Below are 22,015 nucleotides of genomic sequence, written 5' to 3'. Positions count from 1 at the left end.
TGTCTCACTCAAAGCCGCCACATCTATGTTGTGTATATATATATGTATATATAGCACAGAGGTATTCAATTAAAAGTCACAGATGTCCACGACTAAAATTTCTTCCAATTAAAAGGTCCGAACCAAAGTCCAACTTCCCTTAATGTCTAGCCTATGTTTACATTTTTGGTTTCAATATTTAGTCATTTTCAACAGAGCGCACTTATATTCTAAATATTTAGCAATGTTCACATTAAACACCTTTGCCAGTCAAACAAATATAAGGCGTGTATTTCACATTCAAGAAAATGAGGCTCCAGGAACTTAAGTTTGCCACTTCCAGAAAAAAAACTGTGAAATATCTCCTGCAGAAATATATCAAGTGCTAAGCATTGAGTTAACATCTTTTACCTTTTTTTTCTCAAATCAAAGAGTTATCAGCCTAAAGAAAAACGGAAAGCCTAATTATCCAAGTGAAACAGGCCAACATGTTCAGTACACAATCAATAAAAATGGCTGTCCTCATGAAAAAAAAAATTTAAATGAGCTTTGACACCACCTTTTCTTTTGAATATTTTTTTAACATCTCTTAATGACAAAAATGAGTTTGTGACTGCCCTGCCAGTGACTTAAATCTGGGTTGGAACGGAGTCACGGCCATTGGGATTTGGTAGATTATTTCACACATCTGGCCTTTGTGTTTTCCTTTAAATAATGTTTGTGCAACCGTATTTAAGCACTCCTTCACAACTTCCCCATCACTGAATCTTTTTTTATGCTTCCCCAAAATCCATGATACTTTTAGTTAACATTCGTTTGCATGCCGCTGGGCTGTAGACGAAAATTTAAAAATCAGTTATACTGCACTCGAAGTTCGATGTTTTTGCGTGCGCTCACCTCAAACTTCAGCGGATAACTTTGCAAAAAAGGGCGGTGCTTTGTTTCGTAGTGGCGCTTCGCAATGTTGCGACGATTTCGGAGCATATGATGCACACTGGTTTTGAATCGGCTGCAGCCAGAACGAAACTAAATTTCTCCGTCCATTCATTTAAAACAACACGCATCGACCTTGCTAACTTTTTAGCAAGGCATACTGTCAGCAGCACTCTCTTCCGGTCTGCTGCGCAATTGGCAGTAGATCGTAAACAAAAGATTTGATTGGCTCAAATCAGTGACGCCTTTTCCGTATTAATTAGAATTGCAGCGCTAACGTTTGCGAATGCGCCCTGAAAAAAATTAATCGTATAGCGGTCATGGGTCCGGTCCGAACCATCGCGCGGTCCGGATCATCCATCCATCCATCATCTATACCGCTTCTCCTCACTAGAGTCGCGTGGGGTGCTGGAGCCTATCCCAGCTATCTTCGGGCAGTAGGCTGGGGACACCCTGAACTGTTGCCAGCCAATTGCAGGGCACACAAAGACGAACAACCATCCGCGCTCACACTCATACCTAGGGGCAATTTAGAGTGTTCAATCGGCCTACAATGCATGTTTTTGGAATGTGGGAGGAAACCGGAGTACCCGGAGGAAACCCACACAAGCACGGGGAGAACATGCAAACTCCACACAGGATGGCCGAACCCACGCCCGGTGCCTTCTCTCACTGTGAGGCCATCGTGCTAACCAGTCGGCCACCGTGCCGCCGCGGTCCGGATCAGTGTTTTTATAAATATTTATATTATTTTTCTATTATTTTTTGTAAATTACGATTTTTCACTATTTTGGGGGGAATTTTCACTCTGTTGCCCTTTGGGAGGTTTGCACAATAAACATCTCTGTTAATGGGGACCGAGACCACCTGCGAAAACTGAAAAAATTATTTTTTTATTCCCCAGCCATTATTTTTGTATTTATTCAATTACTTCTTTTTGTATTTATTTAATTACTTCAACTTTTCCCTGCTGGTACGCCGTCCGGTGTGCCCTGTGAAATGAAAGGTGGCATTCTTCATTTATTTATTTATTCATTTATTCATTCATAACTGACAGCCTCGCGCTGCGCTCGTGCCCGGGCGGAAGATGTGCTCCTCTCCGGCTTAATTGTCACGCACGCCGGACCTGCTCCCCCGAAGCGTGTCTCCGTTCGGTTGAACTCTGTTTCATTTCGCCCCGCCCGTGCCCGGGGAAGGTGCTCCTATACGGCTTAACTGTGACACACGCCCGCCCTCCTCCCCCGAAGCGTGTCTCCGTTCGGTTGAACTCGGTTTCATTTCGCCCCGCCCGTGCCCGGGGAAGGTGCTCCTATTCGGCTTAACTGTGACACACGCCCGCCCTCCTCCCCCGAAGCGTGTCTCCGTTCGGTTGAACTCGGTTTCATTTCGCCCCGCCCGTGCCCGGGGAAGGTGCTCCTATTCGGCTTAACTGTGACACACGCCCGCCCTCCTCCCCCGAAGCGTGTCTCCGTTCGGTTGAACTCGGTTTCATTTCGCCCCGCCCGTGCCCGGGGAAGGTGCTCCTCTTCGGCTTACTGTGACGCGAGCATGCCCTCCTCCTCCGGAGCTTCCATTCGGTTAAACTTAGGGGCCGCTTGACACCGCCCGTGCCCGGGGAAGGTGCTCCTATTCGGCGTAACTGTCGCGCACGCCGGCCGGCCTCCTCCGGAGCTCTCGTACGGTCCGAACCGCGCGAACGTCGCCCCGGATCGTGCCCGGGGGAACGTGCTCTTCTTCGTCCACTCTCCTCTTCGCCCACGCTCTTCTTCGGTGCACGCCGGCTGTCTAACCGCTCCAGCGCCCCCTCGTGCCGCTCGGCGAAAATACAATGATTTTTGTACACACAAAAGATGTTTTCGTACGCGATATTACATTACGCTTATGTAATTGTGGCATAAATGTAACGCTATAATATACAGGTCGATATCACCAAGGCCCACTGCGGGACACTGTGTCGTGTTTGGGAACACCCCATTTCTAACTGGATCCTTCTCATTGGTCGACTAAACAACTGGGCGTTCCTGTGTCAACGCCCCGACTGCAGCCGGACCCTTCTATAACTTTTACTGGTATTATCTGGCAGCACAGTTTGGAACTACGATGTTTTATTTTGATACAAATAATAATCCTTCGTGGGCGGGAATGGAGGCAAGTGCTGTTGATTTACCACTACATTTTATATTTATTCTTCTGAATTTAAACAATTAATTGCAGAAACCAAACATCTTATTATTTCTAATATGATAGCCATATGGAACATGGTGAAAGAGTTTATGAAATTAGAGGAATGTTGATCACAATATAGTATATATATATATATATATATATCTGAGATACTGCACTATTTAAACCAGGAAAGATTTAAAGGAAATGATTTAAGTTATGGACAGAAAAGGGATAAAGTAAACTGGATGACTTGTTTGCAGGGGGAAAATTAATGTCATTTGAAGAGATTACGAGTTCCAAGAAAACACTTTTTTAAAACCAACAAAATTAGAAGCTTTATCTAAAAAATGCTAAAGAATTCTTTTGAATTGCCAAAATTTTAATCTCTGGAGGTCTTAATGATGAAGAATTTCTTCGGGAAGGGAATAATTTTAACAATTTATAGATGGTTTGTCCCTGGAACAGATGAAAATGCAAATACTAAACTTGAGTTATGGGGAATACATTTGAGTGAACATATCTCTGATGAACAGTGGCGGTTAAGCTGTAAAAATGCCCAGAGACAACAAGCAAATACCAATTCAATACTACTTCAATACAATTGGTTGATGCAGACATCCATCCATTACCTGTACCACTTCTCCTCGCAAGGGTCGAGGGGTGTGCTGGACCCTATCCCAGCTATCTTCGGGCAAGCGGCGGTAGGGATGTAAGGATTCATCAAAAATTTATTTAATATCGATATAAACTGCTCAAAATATGCATCGATATAAAAAACAAAAGAATCGATTTGCAGCGCCATGTTAACTAAAGTAACCTCTAATGTCTGTGATGTAAATAAGCTGCATACTGTTGGAATTTTAACTAAATGTTCGAATTAGTTATCTGACTCCATTAACCAAACACAACCTACATTCATCCAACAATTATGCGCGCTCGTTTTGAGAGCGAAATGACCAGGAAGCCGGCAATTCCACACGGGAGCGGATTTATTCCTAACAGCAGATCTAGTACAAAGCCTGGGGCTTGGTACCTCTCAGCACAGTTCTGCGCGTCTCTGTATCCAACAGAAGACGACGCCCCATCCGAGTTGCCCAGGATCATTTATACATTTCAACAAACAAAGCAAAGACATCCTACTACTCTCCTATTGACTATGTGTCATCTGCAGCTAACTTTAGCTTTCTCTTATTGGCTGTCTTCTCCCCGCGGGATGGCGTGTCGGATCTTCCCATGGGCACGCCACGGCAGTTGTTGGTGCTCAACTGCCAATGAGCCACTGGATCTGTTATTCTGCTTCTGTTATTCTGCTTTTGTGGTCGACCATTTTACCAATCTCACACAACAGCGCCTTGATGTCTGGAACGTTCTGCGTCAGCACACCCAGTTCTCAGAAGTGCTGCTCGTCCTGTACAAAACATCTGCCACCTATGCATTTCACACAGCCTGCCCTGACCTTTTATTGTACATTGAATTAAAGCACAGTCAGGAAATATCTTTATTGCATTAAACTGAATACATGTAACTTGTAGTCAATCGTATAAATTCCTTTATAGTCAAATGTATAAAATCCTTTAATACGCATAATTACTTAATACGTTGTAAACTTCAGTTTCATAGCAGCTCTGCAGTGATAATCAAGTACCTTAAATAGGAAGCACGTAGTGGATGATGCCCAATTTCGATTTAAATTACGACGAAGACTGTCATGCCTTAAAGCTAACTATAGTTAGGTTAGCATGCACAGGCCACTGTATGCGTCTCATGGAACACGGCCTCAATGTCCATTTGTGGTACGCTAACATATTGTAGCGTCTACTGTAGATTGTGGTGGCATTAGTCAACGAACTTGTGGTTTTTAAAACAAAAAAAAAACAGTTTTCATATTCTCGGGATTGATAATGCCTGTATGACATCGAAACAGCAAGTCAAACACAAAAACAATAAGGACCTTGCAGCGGTCACTGCTTGGGCCCTTATATTAAATGGTGGTTCTAATCCGAGTCATGTTTAATACAAAACCCCACTAACAAAATACTTTGACACTTACAATTAACATCACGTCTAATTTCAGGACTGAAAACAAAACAGGCCATATTTCCATACCTTCCTTATTATGTCTTCAAAAGCGTGACAGCAATATATCCTCCCAATAAGGTCTTGAGGGGGCTCATTGTCTCCAGGTTGTCTCTGCAGGGCTCTCTGAGCTTGGTCTACCTCTGGTGCATTTTCAAAGTTTAAAACCTCTTTTAACATCTGAGCTGCGAAGTTTCCTATGTTTTGAAAGTCTTCCCCGCCCTCCCCTATACCAACCACTCTCATATTTGAAATCTGCATTTTAACAGCTGACCATTTTAGGAAGAAAAGCAAAAAAGAAAAAAAAAAGAGTTGTTGTTTTATTCACGCCAACCTGGCAACATAGTGTGATGTCCCAACACGAACAGTAATGGGAGCAACTCAGATGGTCTTTAATTTTAACTATAGAATGAAATTTCTGGAGAAATCTCGTGTGAAGGCTGACGAGTTGAAGCCATCTGGGTGGAAGGATGTGGAATGATATTGAATGATTCTGAATCATAGAGAAATGAATTGAATGAGAATGTGGAATGATAGTGAATGATTGAAGGTGGAAGGACGTTGAATGATAGTGAATGATGTTGAATGACACTAAATGGAAATGAATATGATTAAATTGATTGAGATCATATTACAATGTAAAATGGTGAATAATGTGAAAGCATGGACACATTGTGTCAATGAAATAAAAAGAAAAGAAAATGTTCCACGGTCGGGGCTTAAACGGACAGCCTTCAGGTTGGGAAACGAGTGCTTAACCTCTGAACCACACAAGCATGTACAAGTACTAGTATAGAATCAGCCTTTACATAATAATAGAACTGGGAAAGCCTGGAATGAATGGGGAAGGATATCTTTGAAACGGGAATACAGTAAATAAAGTGAAGAATGTGAGAGAGGAAAAAGTAATGTGAAATGACTAAAATAAATGTTTTAAATTTCTAACTGAAACCATGTACACGTCAATTGTAAAGATCCATTTGGAATGGACGAATGGATGAATTTCTGACACTCAAATAGAGTGAATCAAGTGAATCCGTTTGAATTCCGTTACTTCCGGTTCACTTCCGGTCGATTTACATCACTTCAGGTTCACTTCCTGTCGAATTCCGTCGCTTCTGGTTCACTTCCTGTCAAATTTCGTCACTTCCGGTTCACTTCCGGTCGATTTACATCACTTCCGGCTCACTCCCGGTCGTTTTACTTCCGGTTCACGTCTGGTTGATTTATGTCACTTCCGGTTCACTCCCGGGCGCTTTACATCACTTCCGGTTCACTTCCGGTCGAAGTGCATCACTTCCAGTCCACTTCCGGTCGAATTACGTCACTTCTGGTTCACTTCCGGTTGAATTACACCACTTCCAGTTCACTTCAGGTTTCATGACGTCACCCCCCGCCTAGTTCCGGTTTTGTGTCACTCCTGGTTCACTTCAGATATGATGTCACTTCAGGTTCACTTACTGTTGATTGGCATCCTTCTCCAAGATGGTTGGGGGGGGGGGCTAATGTCCCAGTCCAAGATGGCTGCCTCATTGGGGGGCTTCAAGGTGAATCAGAGGTTAAAATAGTCCTTGGTGGTTGCCAGTCCAAGGGCAGTTGAATGAGCTCAAACATTTGAATTTCTAAGTGGAATAACGTAAATGTGAATGGAAACTGAAAGCATGTGAATGTGAAATGTTGAATGTCTAATTGAACATGAATGGGGATTTTTGGGGTGAAACATGTGAAATGGGAATGCATGAATAGAGTGAATCACATGAATTATGTGAAAGGAGTTACAGGAATGTGAAATGAATGACATGAATGTCTTGAATTTGAAACTGGAAGTATGTAAATGTGAAATGTTGACTGTCTTATTGGACATGAATGGGGATTTTTTGGGTGAAACATGTGAAATGGGAATGCATGAATAGATTGAATCACATGAATAATGTGAAAGGAGTTACAGGAATGCGAAATGAATGACCTGAATGTCTTGAATTTCAAACTGGAAGCATGTAAATGTGAAATGTTAAACGTTTAATTGGACATGAATGGGGATTTTTGGGGTGAAACATGTGAAATGGGAATGCATGAATAGAGTGAATGACATGAATTATGTGAAAGGAGTTACAGGAATGGGAAATAAATGACCTGAATGTCTTGAATTTCAAACTGGAAACACATAAATGTGAAATGATGAATGTCCCATTGGGAATTAATGGAATTTTGGGGGGTGAATAAAGTGAAATGGTTAATTTTGTGTAATAGGTGAAGGCATGAAAAATGGAAGCATGAAAGGCATGAATATCTGGAATAGATTGAAGTTGGAACTGTGAAAATCGGTTGAAAAATGGGGAAGCAGTAGCGTGTCGAAGAAGTGGAATTGGGAATGGATGAATTTTTGAAGGGTGAATGAGGTGAAGGTGTGAGAGGGGATATGGGAATGTGAAATGAATGACCTGAATGGGTTAAATTTTAATTTTGAAGCATTTAATAGTGAAATGTTGAATCTCCCATTGGAAATTAATGGCATTTTGGGGGGTGAATAAAGTGAAATGGTGAATTATGAGAAATAAGTGAAGGTGTGAAAAATGGAAGCATGCATGGCATGGATATTTGGAATAGATTGAAGTTGGAACAGTGAAATTTGGATGAAATATGGGGAAGCAGTGGCGTGCCAGAGAAGAACAATTGGGAGTGGATGAATAGATGAATTTTTGAAGGGTGAATGAGGTGAAATGGTGAATTATGGGAAATAGGTGAAGACATGAAAAATGGAAGCACGCTTCACGTAAATTCTTGGAATAGAACGAAGTTGGAACGGTGAAAATCGGCTGAAAACTGTGGAAGTAGTTACGCGCCGAAAAAAGGCGAGGAATAAAATAGAAACTATAACTAGAGCTGCGAGCAGCTATATCGGGCCCTCGCCACCCGGGCAACGTTGGGGTCCTAGCACGTTGGAAATGTGAAATATTTACGAGAAATAACGTGAGGACTCTTCTTCAAGAGGAATTTTTGTGTCGTTAAAGTTAGAGCAGCTTTTTTTTTTTCAAAGCCTCGTCAATGTTTGAAGTAAATTCAGAATGGCCGACTTCCTGTTCAATTTAGCATACGGCTACCTGAGACTTTTTATTAGGTCTTGGCTTTGTACATACATCATCAAATTTTCACTTTGGTGAAACAGAGATATGGGGCTGCTTTTTTTTGTTTGTTTTTTTATTTCTAGGGGGCGATAGCGAGCCATTTTTAAACAACTGTACGACAAATTAAAAAAATATTGATGACTATTGAATCAACTCCCGGTTGAGTGGACGCTGGCACGTTTGGCTGCCACTGCTCACCAGTAACTCTCGGAAATCTTTTGGACCCGCTTGTTGTACCTGCTTTAGCAGTTTACAATCCCTCCAGTTACAGTGATTTTACTTATTATTATTATCTGTATGTTGAGCGATCCCGATTCTCATGCATGCCACCCACCGATTGCATAGTCGCTGACGGGTCTACTGTGGCTAAAGTTTAGCTTACCTATCAAAGTTAGCACCTGTCTGCCATGTGGACCCGCAAGCCAGTCTGCTTCTCGCACTTCTGCCTGTTCTTGTCATGAGATCAACCTGTGTCAGGACAACTTCAATACCTGCCGCTGAACTCCGCTGGATTTACCGACACATGCCCGAGGGCAACGCACCACCACCGCTCCTCCTCTTCCCAGACATCGCTCGTCGGCCCCTGAAGGATTGTATGGCAATTAACGGCATTATTTTAAACATTTATGGGACAGAATGTCAATTATTTAATTTAGCAAGTTCATATTTACTGAATATGTTAAACATTGAGGAAACAAAAATGAAACTAGAAGTACTACGCATAGGAATGACTATGATTGTAGTCATGGTCTTTAGAATTAGAATTAGAATTAGAAATCCCTTTATTGTCATTGTACTCAAGTGTGCAACGAGATTAGAGGGCTCCCCTCTCCAGTGCAATACAACAATAATACAGACAAATATATAAATTAGATAAATAAATAAGAGAGTGCAATGGAATTTAGTACTGAATAGGGTATATAAAAACACCTCACAATGCTGTTCTGCAAGGTAAGGGTGTTCTCGTGTGTGTGTGTGTGTGTGTGAGAGTTCAGAATGGAGATGGCTCTCGGAAAGAAACTGTTTCTCAGTCTATTGGTCCTCGATTTGATGCATCTGTAGCGCCTGCCAGAGGGCATCAGGTCGAACAGGTGTGAGTTTGGGTGGGTATTGTCTTTGACAATGTTGAGAGCCCTTCTGAGGCACCGGGCGGTGTAGATGTCCGACAGTGAGGGGAGAGGGCAGCCAATAATCCTTTGCGTTGTTTTGACTGTCCTCTGGAGCCTCACTCTGTCCGCCTCAGTGCAGCCGCTGTACCAGGTGGAGACACAGTACGTCAACAGGCTCTCGATGGACGAGTGGTAGAAGGCTAGCAGCAGCTTCCTGTCCAGGTTGAATTTCCTGAGGACTCTCAGGAAGTGCAGACGCTGGTGGACCTTCTTTACCACTGCTGTGGTGTTGTGAGTCCAAGACACGTCGTCGGAGATCTGTACTCCCAGGAACTTGAACGTGTGGACCCTCTCCACACACACGCCTTCGATGCAGAGGGGGGGCGTCACCGTCTTGTTCCTCCTGAAGTCGACGACAATCTCCTTTGTTTTTGCAGTGTTAAGGTGCAGTCTGTTGTCCTTGCACCAAGCTGTCAGTCTCTTTACCTCCTCTCTGTAGGCTGTCTCGGCACCTTCCGAGATCAGACCGACCACTGTCTGCAAACTTGACGATGGTGTTGTTGCCGTGGGCCGGGCTGCAGTCGTAGGTGTAGAGGGCGTACAGGAGAGGGCTCAGCATGCATCCTTGAGGGGAACTGGTGCTCAGCATGCGGGTGGAGGACGTGTAGGGGCCGAGCAACACAGTCTGGGGTCTGTTGGTCAGAAAGTCCTTAATCCAGATGCGTGTGAGGGCAGGGAGGCCGAGAATGTCCAGTTTGGCGACGAGGATGTCTGGGATGATCGTGTTGAATGCCGAGCTGTAGTCCGCAAAGAGCATCCTTGCATAGCTCTGCTGTTGTTCCAGGTGGCCCAGCACAACATGCAGAGCAGTGTCGATGGCGTCCTCAGTGGATCTGTTAGCCCGGTATGCAAACTGGTAGGGGTCCAGAGTGGGAGGAAGGCAGTCCCTGATGTGCTGGAGAACCAGCCTCTCGAAGCACTTCATGATGACTGGTGTGAGAGCAACAGGACGGTAGTCATTCAGGTGGACGGCGGGTGACTTTTTGGGGACAGGAATAATGGTGGAAGTTTTCAAGCAGGAGGGGATGACTGCTTGAGCCAGGGAGCGGTTGAAGATCCTGCAGAAAACATGTGCCAGTTGGTGGGCACATGCTTTGAGGACCTTGCCTGGTATTCCGTCGGGTCCAGTAGCTTTCCTGGGGTTAACCGCCAGGAGCGCGCGCCTCACATCGTGTTCCTCTACGATGAGTGGGGGGGGGGTTGGAGCATGAAGTGCGGGGGTGTGACGGTTGGGGCGAGTCAAAGCGAGCGAAGAAGCAGTTAAGCTCCTCTGCCAGCGATGTACTCGGGTCTACTGAGGTCGTGCTGCCGCCACGGAAGTTGGTGATGCTCCGTCGACCCTGCCACACCTCCCGTGGTCTGTTACTGGCAAGGTGGGCCTCCAGCCTCCCCTTGTAGATTGCCTTGGCTAGCTTGATGCCTTTGCTCAGGTCAGCACGGGCGATATTACTTTCATGTGCTAAAGTTATATTACTTGGTATATAAATGTGTGAACATAGTATTTTCATGACCTACACTCAAATTCACATCCCCCTTTTAGTAAATTCAAAATGGCCGACATCTTGGAAAACCTAGCTCATGGCTCCACGAGACTTTTTTGTAGGTCTTGACCTCATACATACTCCATAGAATTTTCAAAAAGCTAGGTGAAACACTCAACCAGGGCTGCTTTTTTGATTATTTCTAGAGGGCAATGGCGAGCCATTTTTAAAAACCTGCACAACTAACTTATAAAATATTGATGATGTTGCCAGGCCTGATGTGTGTGCAAAGTTTCACGAGTTTTTGTTCATAAATAGTAACTCAAAATCAGCGTTGTATTATTGGCAAACTGTGCAGTGCCACGCCCACAGCTTTTCAGGAAAAATTATGAATTTCGTATTGTGACATCCACAAGGCCTAAACACTCATCCGAGCCTATATGAGGGCAACCTTGTTGACCTGCTCGGAGAAAAGCGTCAAAGAAAATAACTTATATTAGCTTTAACCAGTTGATGGCGCTACCACTCCGATGTAAAATAAGTTGGTAGATGTGTTCAGGGCTGGAATATCCTCAAATGTGAAAATCTTCGAGAAGATGGGATAATTTGAGTCATGTTGCCGGAGCTTTTGTTGCCACAGAGTACAATCAGATTTTTCAGCAATGTAATGGCCAAGCATTTTTCCGAAAAGTCACAAAATTCGGCAGACAGTAAGATCAATGTTTTGAGGCTTATGTAAATTTTTTTTAGTTTGATTCGTTAAAAGGGCTCCGTGCAGTGCATTACAATGTAAAAAATATATATATATTTTTTGTACGCTAGTTGGCACAGTTTTGTATAACAGAATAATAACATACCGATGTCTTCAGGTCAGGAAGTTTTATGTATAGGTGAAGTTTAGGATTTTTTGGAGCATGTGCAGGGGAGTTATTAAGCATTTTGTCCATTGAAGTGACACGCCCCCTTTGAAGTTAATTCAAAATGGCCGACTTCTTGTGCAATTTAGCTCATGGCTCCAAGAGACCTTTTTGTAGGTCTTGGCCTTTTACATATTCCATTGAATTTTCAAAAAGCTAGGTGAAACACACAACCGGGGCTGCTATTTTGAACATTTCTAGAGGGCGATACATTTTTTAAAAAAAACTGCACGAGAAACTAATAAAATATTGATTTTTTCATGATTTGTGTGTGTAAAGTCTAGGATCAAGGTGCAAAAGAATGACCCCTATAAATGTGCAAAAACGAGCGAAAGTTGGACTTTCAAAAAATCATAACTCACTTCCTATTAATATTAGACTATTGTCGTCAAAGAAATTATATGTATATCTCGGGGTACTATACGTGCCTGGCAATTTTCGGAGGCCTAGGTCAAACGGGCCAGGAAATCCTTTGATCTTTCCCATTCTAGTTGGCGCTAAAGAGCAATTTTGTTTGCGTTGTTTACGACGACGCTAAAATATCAAATTTTTCGCCATGCCCGATGAGACTGCCAAGTTTGGTGAGTTTTCGTGCATGTTTAGGGGGACAAAAATGCAATAGAACGTTAGGAAAATAGAAAAAAAATAATAACTTGAGCTGCGAGCACTTTAAAGAGCCCTCGCAACCCTGGCAACGTTGAGGTACTGGCACGTTGGAAATGTTAAATATTTACGAGAAATAACGTGAGGAATCTTCAAGAGGATTTTTTGTGTAATTAAATTTAGAGCAGCTTTTGTTGTTAAAGCGTCGTCCATGTTTGAAGTAAATTAAAAATGGCCAAGTTCCTGTTCAATTTAGCTCATGGCTCCAAGAGAATATTTTGTAGGTCTTAGCCTTATACATACTCCACAAAACCTAGGTGAAACACTCAACCAACTGCTTTTTTGAAAATTTCTAGAGGGCGATAGAGAGCTATTTTTTAAAAACTGCATGAGAGACTAATAAAATATTGATGGTTTTGCCAGGCCTGATGTGTTTGCAAAGTTTCATGCGTTTTCGTGCATATTTAGAACCTCAAAATAAGCCTTAGTTTATTCGCAAACTATGCAAAGCCACACCCACAGCTTTTCACAAAAAATCATACATTTCGTATTGTGACATCCTGAAGGCCTAAACATTCATCCGAGCAAATATGAGTTAGACCTTATTAACCTGCTCGGAGAAACACAGCAACGAATATAACCTGTATTTGCTTTAAACAGTTGGTGGCGCTACCACTACAATGAAGAATTAGTTTGTAGATGTCTTCAGGGTTTGGCTATCCTCAAACGTGAAAAATTTCGAGATAATAGGATGATCTGAGTGATGTTACAGGAACTTTTGTTGCCAAAGAGAAAAATCAGACTTTGCGGCACCGTCGTGGCCACGCCCTTTGCCGAAAAGTCGCAAAATTCGGCATTGACTAAGATCAATGTCTTGAGGATGTTCTGACAAATTTTCAGTCATATGTGTTAAAGGGGCTCCGTGAAGTACGCACCGTAACGGCCATGCCCATCGCTGAAAAGTTACAAAATTTGGCAGAGAGTCCAATGTCTTGAGGTGGTTGTGACAATAATTGTAGTCGGATTCGTTAAAAGGGCTCCGTGTAAAAAAAAAAAAAAGAAAAAGTAAAAAAAACAACGTTTTTTTGTTTCCACTAGGTGGCGCTGTGTGTATAACAGAATAAGAACATATAGATGTCTTCAGGTCGGGGCGTTTTACGTACAGGTGAGGTTTTGGCTTTTTTGGAGCATGTGCAGGGGAGTTAGAATAGAATAGAATAGAAATAGAAATCCCTTTATTGTCATTGTACTCAAGTGTGCAACGAGATTTATTAAGCATTTTGGTCATTGTGGTGACATGCCCCTTTTGAAGTTAATTCAAAATGGCCAACTTCCGGTGCAATTTAGCTCATGGCTCCAAGAGACTTTTTGGTAGGTCTAGGCCTCATACATTCTCCATAAAATTTTCAAAAAACTTGGTGAAACACACACTGCTCTTTTGAAAATTTCTAGAGGGCAATAGAGAGCCTTTTTTTAAAAAACTGCATGAGAAATTTATAAAATAGTGATGATTGTTCCACGTTTTATGTACAGGTGACGTTTTGGATTTTTTGGAGCATGTGCAGGGGAGTTATTCAGCATTTTGTCCATTGTGGTGACACACCCCCTCTGAAGTTAATTCAAAATGGCAGACTTCCTGTGCAATTTAGCTCATGGCTTCAAGAAACCTTTTTGAAGGTCTTGGCCTTTTACATTCAACATAAAATTTTCAAAAAGCTAGGTGAAAAACACAACCGGGGCTGCTCTTTTAAAAATTTGTAGAAGTCGATAGAGAGCCATTTAAAAAAAAAACTGCACGAGAAACTAATGAAATATTGATGATTTTGTCAGGCCTGATGTGTGTGCAAAGTTCCATGAGTTTTCGTTCATATTTAGAACCTCAAAATACGTTTTCTTGGCGATATGTGCGATGCCACACCCACAGCTTTTCACAAAAAATGACAATTTCGTATTGTGACATTCTGAAGGCCTAAACACTCAGCCGAGCAAATATGAGGGCGACCTTGTTAACCTGCTCGGAGAAAAACATTTTGTATTTGCTTTGACCAGTTGGTGGCGCTACTACTACAATCAAAAATAAGTTGGTAGATGTCTTCAGGGCTGCAATATCCTCAAATGTGAAAAATTTCAAGAAGATATGATCATGTCAAGTCAAGTCAATTTTATTTGTATAGCCCTTAATCACAGACAGTCTCAAAGGGCTTTACATAGCCACAATCGACATCCCCGATCTTAACCCCCAGGAGGGCAAGGAAAAACTCACAAAACCTCATTAGGGGAAAAGTGAGAAACCTTGAGAAGGGACCACAGATGGGGGAATCCCCCTTCCAGGATGACCAGGCTGCAATGGATGCCAACTGGGCAACATTTGACACATACAATGATGCTATGCAATAATAGATGAGATAATATAAGAGTCAATTGAATGAAGTGCTGCAGGAAGATGACTTCAGTGGAGTGGGTCCTCATCCAGGGCCGTAATATCCATGGCAGCATATCCGAAGATGAGCCTTCGATCTTGTACCGGTCAGTTGGTGTAAATTCAGTACAGCCACTTCCAAGTGAATCGCCATCACCTAATTCGGGGAATTGGGAACAGAAAAGAAAGAACAGAAATAGCAAACAGGCCAACAAGTAGTTCAATGAAGTGCTGAAATATAAGGAAATCAGAAAAGGCGCTGCATGAAGACGACTTCGGCAGAGCAGGTCCCTTCCCGGTTCGTCAGTGCCGTAATCTTCAAAGCATGTCCCCATCACCTAATTCCCAAGCAGGGGAAGGAGGGGGCAGAAAAGAGAAGAAGCGGCAGTAAACAGGCCAACAAATAATTAAATTAGATGCTAAAGTATATAAATAAATTGATCAAATGTCGCGCTGCAGGAAGACGACATCACTGGAACAGGTGCATGCCCAGTTGGTCAATGCCTTAAACTTCCTAGTGGGTCACCGTCACCTAATCCCCCAGCCGGGGGAAAAGGGGGCAGAAAAGAAAACAAAAGAAAAAAAAGCGGCAGTAAACAGGCCAACAAATATTTCAGCTAAATGCACAAGAGTATAAATGCGTCTTTAATAGTGTTTTGAACATTTCTACTGAGGTGGCGCCTCTAATATCTGAGGGAAGTGCATTCCAAAGCATTGGTGCCCGAATAGAGAACGCTCTAGAACCTGCGGACTTCTTTTTGGCTCGCGGGATCACTAAAAGACCAGCATTTTGTGAGCGAAGGTTTCGGGACGGAACATATGGTACCACGAGGTCAACGAGATAAGAAGGTGCTAAGCCGTGCAATATTTTAAAAGTAAGTAGCAGAACTTTAAAATCACATCTCAAGTGGACCGGAAGCCAATGCAAATTGGCTAATATCGGGGTAATATGATCAAACTTTCTCGTCTTAGTTAAGAGTCTAGCTGCTGCATTTTGAACTAACTGCAGACTTTTAATACTCGACATGGGGAGACCCGAGAGCAAAGCGTTACAATAGTCGAGGCGAGACGTAACAAACGCATGGATTAAGATTTCCGCGTCACACGTTGATAGCATTGGGCGAATTTTAGCAATGTTACGCAGATGAAAAAACGCAGTTCGAGTAATATTTTTAATGTGCATTTGAAAAGACATAGTTGCGTCAAATATAACACCGAGATTTTTTGTTGAATCCTTTTGGATAATATTACATTTATCGATATTCAGAGTGGTGTCTTTGAAAAGGTACCGATGACGCGCTGGTCCAATGATGAGCATCTCGGTTTTATCTGAGTTAAGACGCAAAAAATTGAAAGACATCCATTGTTTAATTTTGGCATGGCACGCCTCTAATTTATAGCAGTCGCGGGGATTCGTTATATCCAACGGCATGTATAATTGCGTATCATCAGCATAACAGTGAAAACTAATGTTATATTTCCGTATAATATCACCAAGCGGAAGCATATAGATGCTAAACAATAGAGGTCCAAGTACCGATCCCTGCGGAACTCCACATATGATCTTACAAAGATCCGAAGTCGTATTGCCATGAATTACACGGTGCGTCCTCTCCGACAGATACGAATTAAACCAAGAAAGCGCTGAACCTGAAATGCCAACACACGTTTCAAGGCGTTTTAATAATATGTTATGATCAACGGTATCAAAAGCGGCACTAAGATCGAGTAAGAGTAATATTGATGAGGTGTCGGCGTCCATAGCTATGAGAAGATCATTAGTAACTTTAGCAAGGGCCGTCTCAGTAGAGTGGTCGGCTCTAAAACCCGATTGGAAAGGTTCAAATTGATCATTAGCAGTCATATATTCATTAAGTTGTTGCGCTACGACTTTTTCAAGAATTTTTGCAATAAACGGAAGATTTGAAACCGGCCTATAGTTGATGAGACTCTCTGGGTCAAGGTTTGGTTGCTTAAGTAACGGTCGGATAACGGCGGTCCTAAAAGCTGCTGGTACTACACCCGTGGTAAGTGATAGATTAATTATATTTAAAACAGACGGTCCTAGGGTCGTAAACAGTTCTTTAATTAGTTTGCCAGGAAGCGGATCGAGCACACAAGTTGTCGGTTTTGCCGCACTAACCAATTTTGTTAGGCTCTCAAGAGATATTTTTTTAAATTGACATAAGGTTATCGGACAGTTATCAGCCCTAATGTCCCTATTAACACCATTTATCGCGGAATTCGACGGAATTTTAAGAACAGTGTCTTTAATCTCATCACGAATACATTCTATCTTCTGAGTAAAAAATTGCATAAAATCGTGAGCTGAATAGGAAGAGCTATCCGAGGTTGGTCGCTGTTGCGTTAGCATTGCTACGGTATCAAATAAATATTTAGGATTGTTTTTATGTAAGACAATTAATCTAGAATAATAATTAGTTTTGGCTAAATTAAGCGCTTCTTTGTATATTAGTAAACTATCGCACCATGCCTGACGGAAGACCTCAAGTTTGGTCGCACGCCATTTGCGCTCAAGCTTCCTACAAGATCGTTTCAGTACGCGCGTTTCCTCTGTAAACCACGGAGTAAGCCTCTTTGGACGAGTTTTAGTTTTTAAAGGCGCGACGGAGTCAAGCGCATTTAACAAAGCGACATTAAAGTTGTTTGTGAGATCATCAATCGTACCAATATAATTAGGAAACGAAGCAGTTGCTAAAGGGAGTAGCTCAGAGAGCGCAACGATGGTTGAGGAGCTAATGTTACGGCTGCTATAATTTTGATTATGGTCAGAACGATGACAGTGAGCCAAGACTTCAAATTTGATAAAGTAATGGTCAGATATAGCACTGGTATATGGTAATACAATTATTTTTGAAGATGCTAAGCCTCGGGTTAATACCAAATCTAGCGTATTGCCATTTATATGCGTTGCTTCATTTATTATTTGCGTGAAACCAAACATATCAATGATTGTCCGAAACGCTACCGTAAGTGGTTCCGACGGGAGATTCATATGAATGTTGAAGTCGCCCATGATAAGTATATTATCCGCATGAGTTACTAAATCAGCTACGAATTCAGAAAATTCATCTAAAAAGCCGGAGTAAGAGCCAGGTGGACGATAAAGAACGGCAAGATAAAACGGCAGCTCGGCTGAGGATCGCATAATGAGAACTTCAAATGTTTTAAAGGAATTGCTAAAACGAGGACTAAGTTTTAGGTTAGATTCGGAAATGAGGGCTACACCCCCGCCTTTCTTTTGAGGGCGCGCAACATGCGAGCTCACGAAGTTTGGAGGCGAAGCCTCATTTAGCGGTAAAAACTGATTTGGTTTTAACCAGGTCTCGCAAAGACCAATCATGTTAAGATTATGGTCTCTAATAAGGTCATTAACTAACAAGGCTTTCGATGAAAGCGATCTAATATTTAAAAAACCGAGTTTCAGTAAAATAGGTCTATCTAAGTTATTCCGCGCAACAGGACTCCTGGTCATAATATTAAGGAGATTGCTTTGCCTAGGTCCCGGATTGTACCTCGAGCGACTATAAACGCGGCGAGAAATTCTGACGGTCGGAATCCGATAGTTATTTACCAGCTTTCGAGTGCTATTATTTTGAGAGAACGGCTCGTCGTCAATAAAACCGACCGGGGAGGAATGCTTAAACCCATCATGTATTGCCACCTCAGTAGAAATTATATCAGTATGAGATCTACCAGCGTATGGTGTGTAGCGCTCAAATCTAGAAGAAAAGCTATGTGTGTTGTCTAAGTCTAGCATAGCGCTAGTTAGCTCTAGCCTTACAGACTCCATACCCTTCCTTACAGGCTCACTATTCGCCTGCAGCCCGACCTGCTCTAATATGAATAGTCATGGAAGGCTCAAACAATAATCTATGTTTCTAGAAAGAGTGATGGCGCCTTCCCAGTTAGGGTGAAGGCCGTCCATCCTCAGCAGGTCGGGTCGGCCCCAGAAAGAAGGCCAGTTATCTATAAACTGCAGTCCCTGCTCACTACAAAAACTAGCCAGCCACTTATTTAGCGAGAATAATCTACTAAACCTCTCATCATTGCCTCTCGCAGGCAAGGGGCCAGAGACAATTACTCGATGCCGACTCATCTTTCTGGCGAGATCACAAGTCCTTGCTATGTTTTTCTTTGTGATCTCTGATTGCTTCATCCTAGTGTCATTGGAGCCAACGTGTATCACTATATCTGAATAGCTAGCGTTGTTTGCACTGCGCTGGTGTATAGGTGTCTTGCGCGCTAGCTCCATAAGATTAGCTTCTATGTCGGGTGCTCTGGCCCCAGGAATACACATTACTGTGGCTGGATTTTCAAGCTTAATGTTGCGGGTAATGGAGTCACCTATCACTAAGGTGCGGGAGCCATGAGACCGAGGTGGAATGGAACTGCTATGTGTCTTAACAGGCTCACCGCGATTAGCAAGCCGTTTACGGCCAATGCTAACCAGACTAGCAGGTTGGCTACAACCCGTGCTAACAGTCGTGTCCGCCACGTTTACGCTTACCACATTACTCTGCTCTAGCTGGCGGACACGTCCCTCTAGCAGGGAGAGTCTTTCCATGAGAATGGTGCAAGTGTTGCATGTGGTGGTGCACGAAACCATAGTTGCGTTTACTCGCCCGGTGGATAAAAGCGGAGGAAAAGATGTCGCGCCGAAAGTGACGTCCTGTCGCGCCGGAAATCATCTGAGTCATCTTGCCGGAGCATTTGTTTCCACGGTGAATAATCAGACTTTGCGGCACCGTAATAGCCACGCCCTTCGACGGAAATTCACAAAAAGCGGGATAGAGTGAGATCAATGTGTTGAGTCTTTTCTAGCCAATTTTCAATCGGATTCGTTCAAAGGGCACCGTGCAGTACGTCAAAATGTAAAAAATTATATTTTTTGTCGCCACTGGGGTGTGCAAGGTGTATAACTGAATATAAACATATAGATGTCTTTGGGTACCGACTCTTTATCTAACATGTGATGTTTTGGATTTTTAGCAGCATGTGCAGGAGAGTTATTTAACATTTTGTCCATTGCGGCGAAGGAAATCTTAAATGAAAACTTTGAAGCCCCGCCCCCGTCATATAGTATTTCGGAAACTAAAAGTTTTTGCCCCAGTGTTTGTCCCAGGTCTTAAGATGGTACAGCCGGAATTTTAAGGCAATCGGATGAACCCTCTAGGATCAGGGTGTAAAAGAATGACCCCTGTAAACATGCAAAAAAGGGCAAAAGTTGGACTTTCAAAAATTCATAACTCACTTCCTGTTCATATTATACTTTTGTTGTAAAATAAATTATATGTACATCTCGGGGTACTACACGTGCCTGGCAATTTTCGGAGGCCTAGGTGAAACGGGTCAGGATTTTTTTTTATTTTTCCTATTCTAGTTGGCGCTAGAAAGCCATTTTGTTTGTGTCGTTTACGACGACGTTAAAATATCAAATTTTTCACCATGCGTGATGAGACTGCCAAGTTTGGTGAGTTTTCGTGCATGTTTGGGGGGTCATAAATGCGATCGAATGATCGGAAAAATAATAATAATTATAATTATTATTATCTCTACAAAAACAATAGGGACCTCGCAGCGGCCGCTGCTCGGGCCCTAAGAATAATTTCTACAAAAACAATAGGGACCTCTCAGCAATCGCTGCTCGGGTCCTAATAATAATTTCTACAAAAACAATAGGGACCTCACAGCGGTCGCTGCTCGGGCCCTAATAATAATCCATCCATCCATCCATTTTCTGTACCGCTTCTCCTCACTAGGGTCGTGGGGGGTGCTGGAGCCTATCCCAGCTATCTTCAGGCAGTAGGCGGGGGATACCCTGAACTGGTTGCCAACCATTTGCAGGGCACACAAAGACAAATAACCACCCGCGCTCACACTCATACTTCGGGGCAATTTAGAGTGCTCAATCGACCTGCCATGCATGTTTTTGGAAAGTGGGAGGATACCGGAGCACCCGGAGGAAACGCACGCAGGCACGGGGTGAACATGCAAACTCCACACAGGAAGGCCGGAGCCGGGATCAAACCCACGCCCGCTGCTGTCTCTCACTGTGAGGCCAGCATGCCGCCCCTAATAATAATAATTATAATAATTTCTACACAGTCAATAGGGACCTCACAGCGGTCGCTGCTCAGGACCTAATAATAATAATTATAACAATTTCTACAAAAACAATAGGGACCTCGCAGCGGTCGCTGCTCGGGCCCTAATAATTATAACAATAATTTCTACAAGAACAATAAGGACCTCACAGCGCTCGCTGCTCGGGCCCTAATAATTATTAGAATAATAATTTCTACAAAAACAATAGGGACCTTGCAGCGGTCGCTGCTCGGGCCCTAATTATAATAATAATAATAATATATTCTTCTAAAACAATAGGTACCTCGCAGCAGTCGCTGCTGTGGCCCTAATAATGATGATAATAATTGTAATAATAATCATAATAATAACAATAATTTCTACCAAAAGAATAGGGAGATTGCAGCGGTCGCTACTTCGGCCCTAATAATTTCTAGAAAAACAAGAGGTTCCTCGCGGCGGTCGCTGCTTGGGCCCTAATAATATTAATAATTTCTAGAAAGACAAGAATGACCTTGCAGCGATCGCTGCTTGGGCCCTAATCATAATAATTTCTTGAAAAACAAGAGGGACCTCGCAGCGGTCGCTGCTCGGGCCCGAATAATAAGTTCTACAAAAACAAGAGGGACCTCGCAACAGTCGCTGCTCGGGCCCTAATAATAATAATAATTTCTGCAGAAACAATATGGACCTCGCAGTGTCGCTGCTCTGACCCTAATAATTTTTAGAAAAACAAGAGGGACCTCGTAGCAGTCGCTGCTCGGGCCCTAATGATCCGCTATTACCGTCGAATTTCAATATTGTAATTAGTCGAATATGGTTTTCCAAAGGACACTCAAAATGTACTGGTTTGATTCAATGTTCTATGGGGGCCTCGAGTGGCCGATAAGAATTATCCAAAGTGGCAACTGCAACATACGTCTCGTCCGCGATTCTCCTCTAAACGCCATATAAGGATGTAACCCAACACAAATGCTACACATATGTGTATATATATATATATATATAAAATTGATAAACTTTTGCAAGAATTTGTCTT

The 22,015-nt window shown here is 42.7% G+C and overlaps 1 protein-coding gene across 15 annotated transcripts in view; it reads left to right on the top strand.

Moving 5' to 3' along the window:
* Positions 1-22,015, top strand: part of galnt7 (UDP-N-acetyl-alpha-D-galactosamine: polypeptide N-acetylgalactosaminyltransferase 7) — a 252,559-nt gene that overhangs the window by 33,320 nt on the left and 197,224 nt on the right. For 12 of the 15 annotated variants that reach the window (XM_088301672.1, XM_088301678.1, XM_088301668.1 and 9 more), the window contains exon 2: positions 13,548-13,614. The exons of the other annotated variants lie outside the window; for them this stretch is intronic. In XM_088301672.1, the coding sequence (XP_088157798.1) occupies positions 13,548-13,614 (67 nt within the window). The remainder of the gene's footprint in view (positions 1-13,547; positions 13,615-22,015) is intronic. 15 annotated transcript variants of the gene reach the window in all.

The sequence above is a fragment of the Idiotropiscis lumnitzeri genome, chromosome 8 (assembly GCF_059441095.1).
Source record: "Idiotropiscis lumnitzeri isolate Australia: NSW breed Sydney's pygmy pipehorse chromosome 8, RoL_Ilum_1.0, whole genome shotgun sequence".
In the NCBI taxonomy this organism is placed as follows: Eukaryota; Metazoa; Chordata; class Actinopteri; order Syngnathiformes; family Syngnathidae; genus Idiotropiscis; species Idiotropiscis lumnitzeri.
This window is presented reverse-complemented; position numbering and strand designations above follow the sequence as displayed.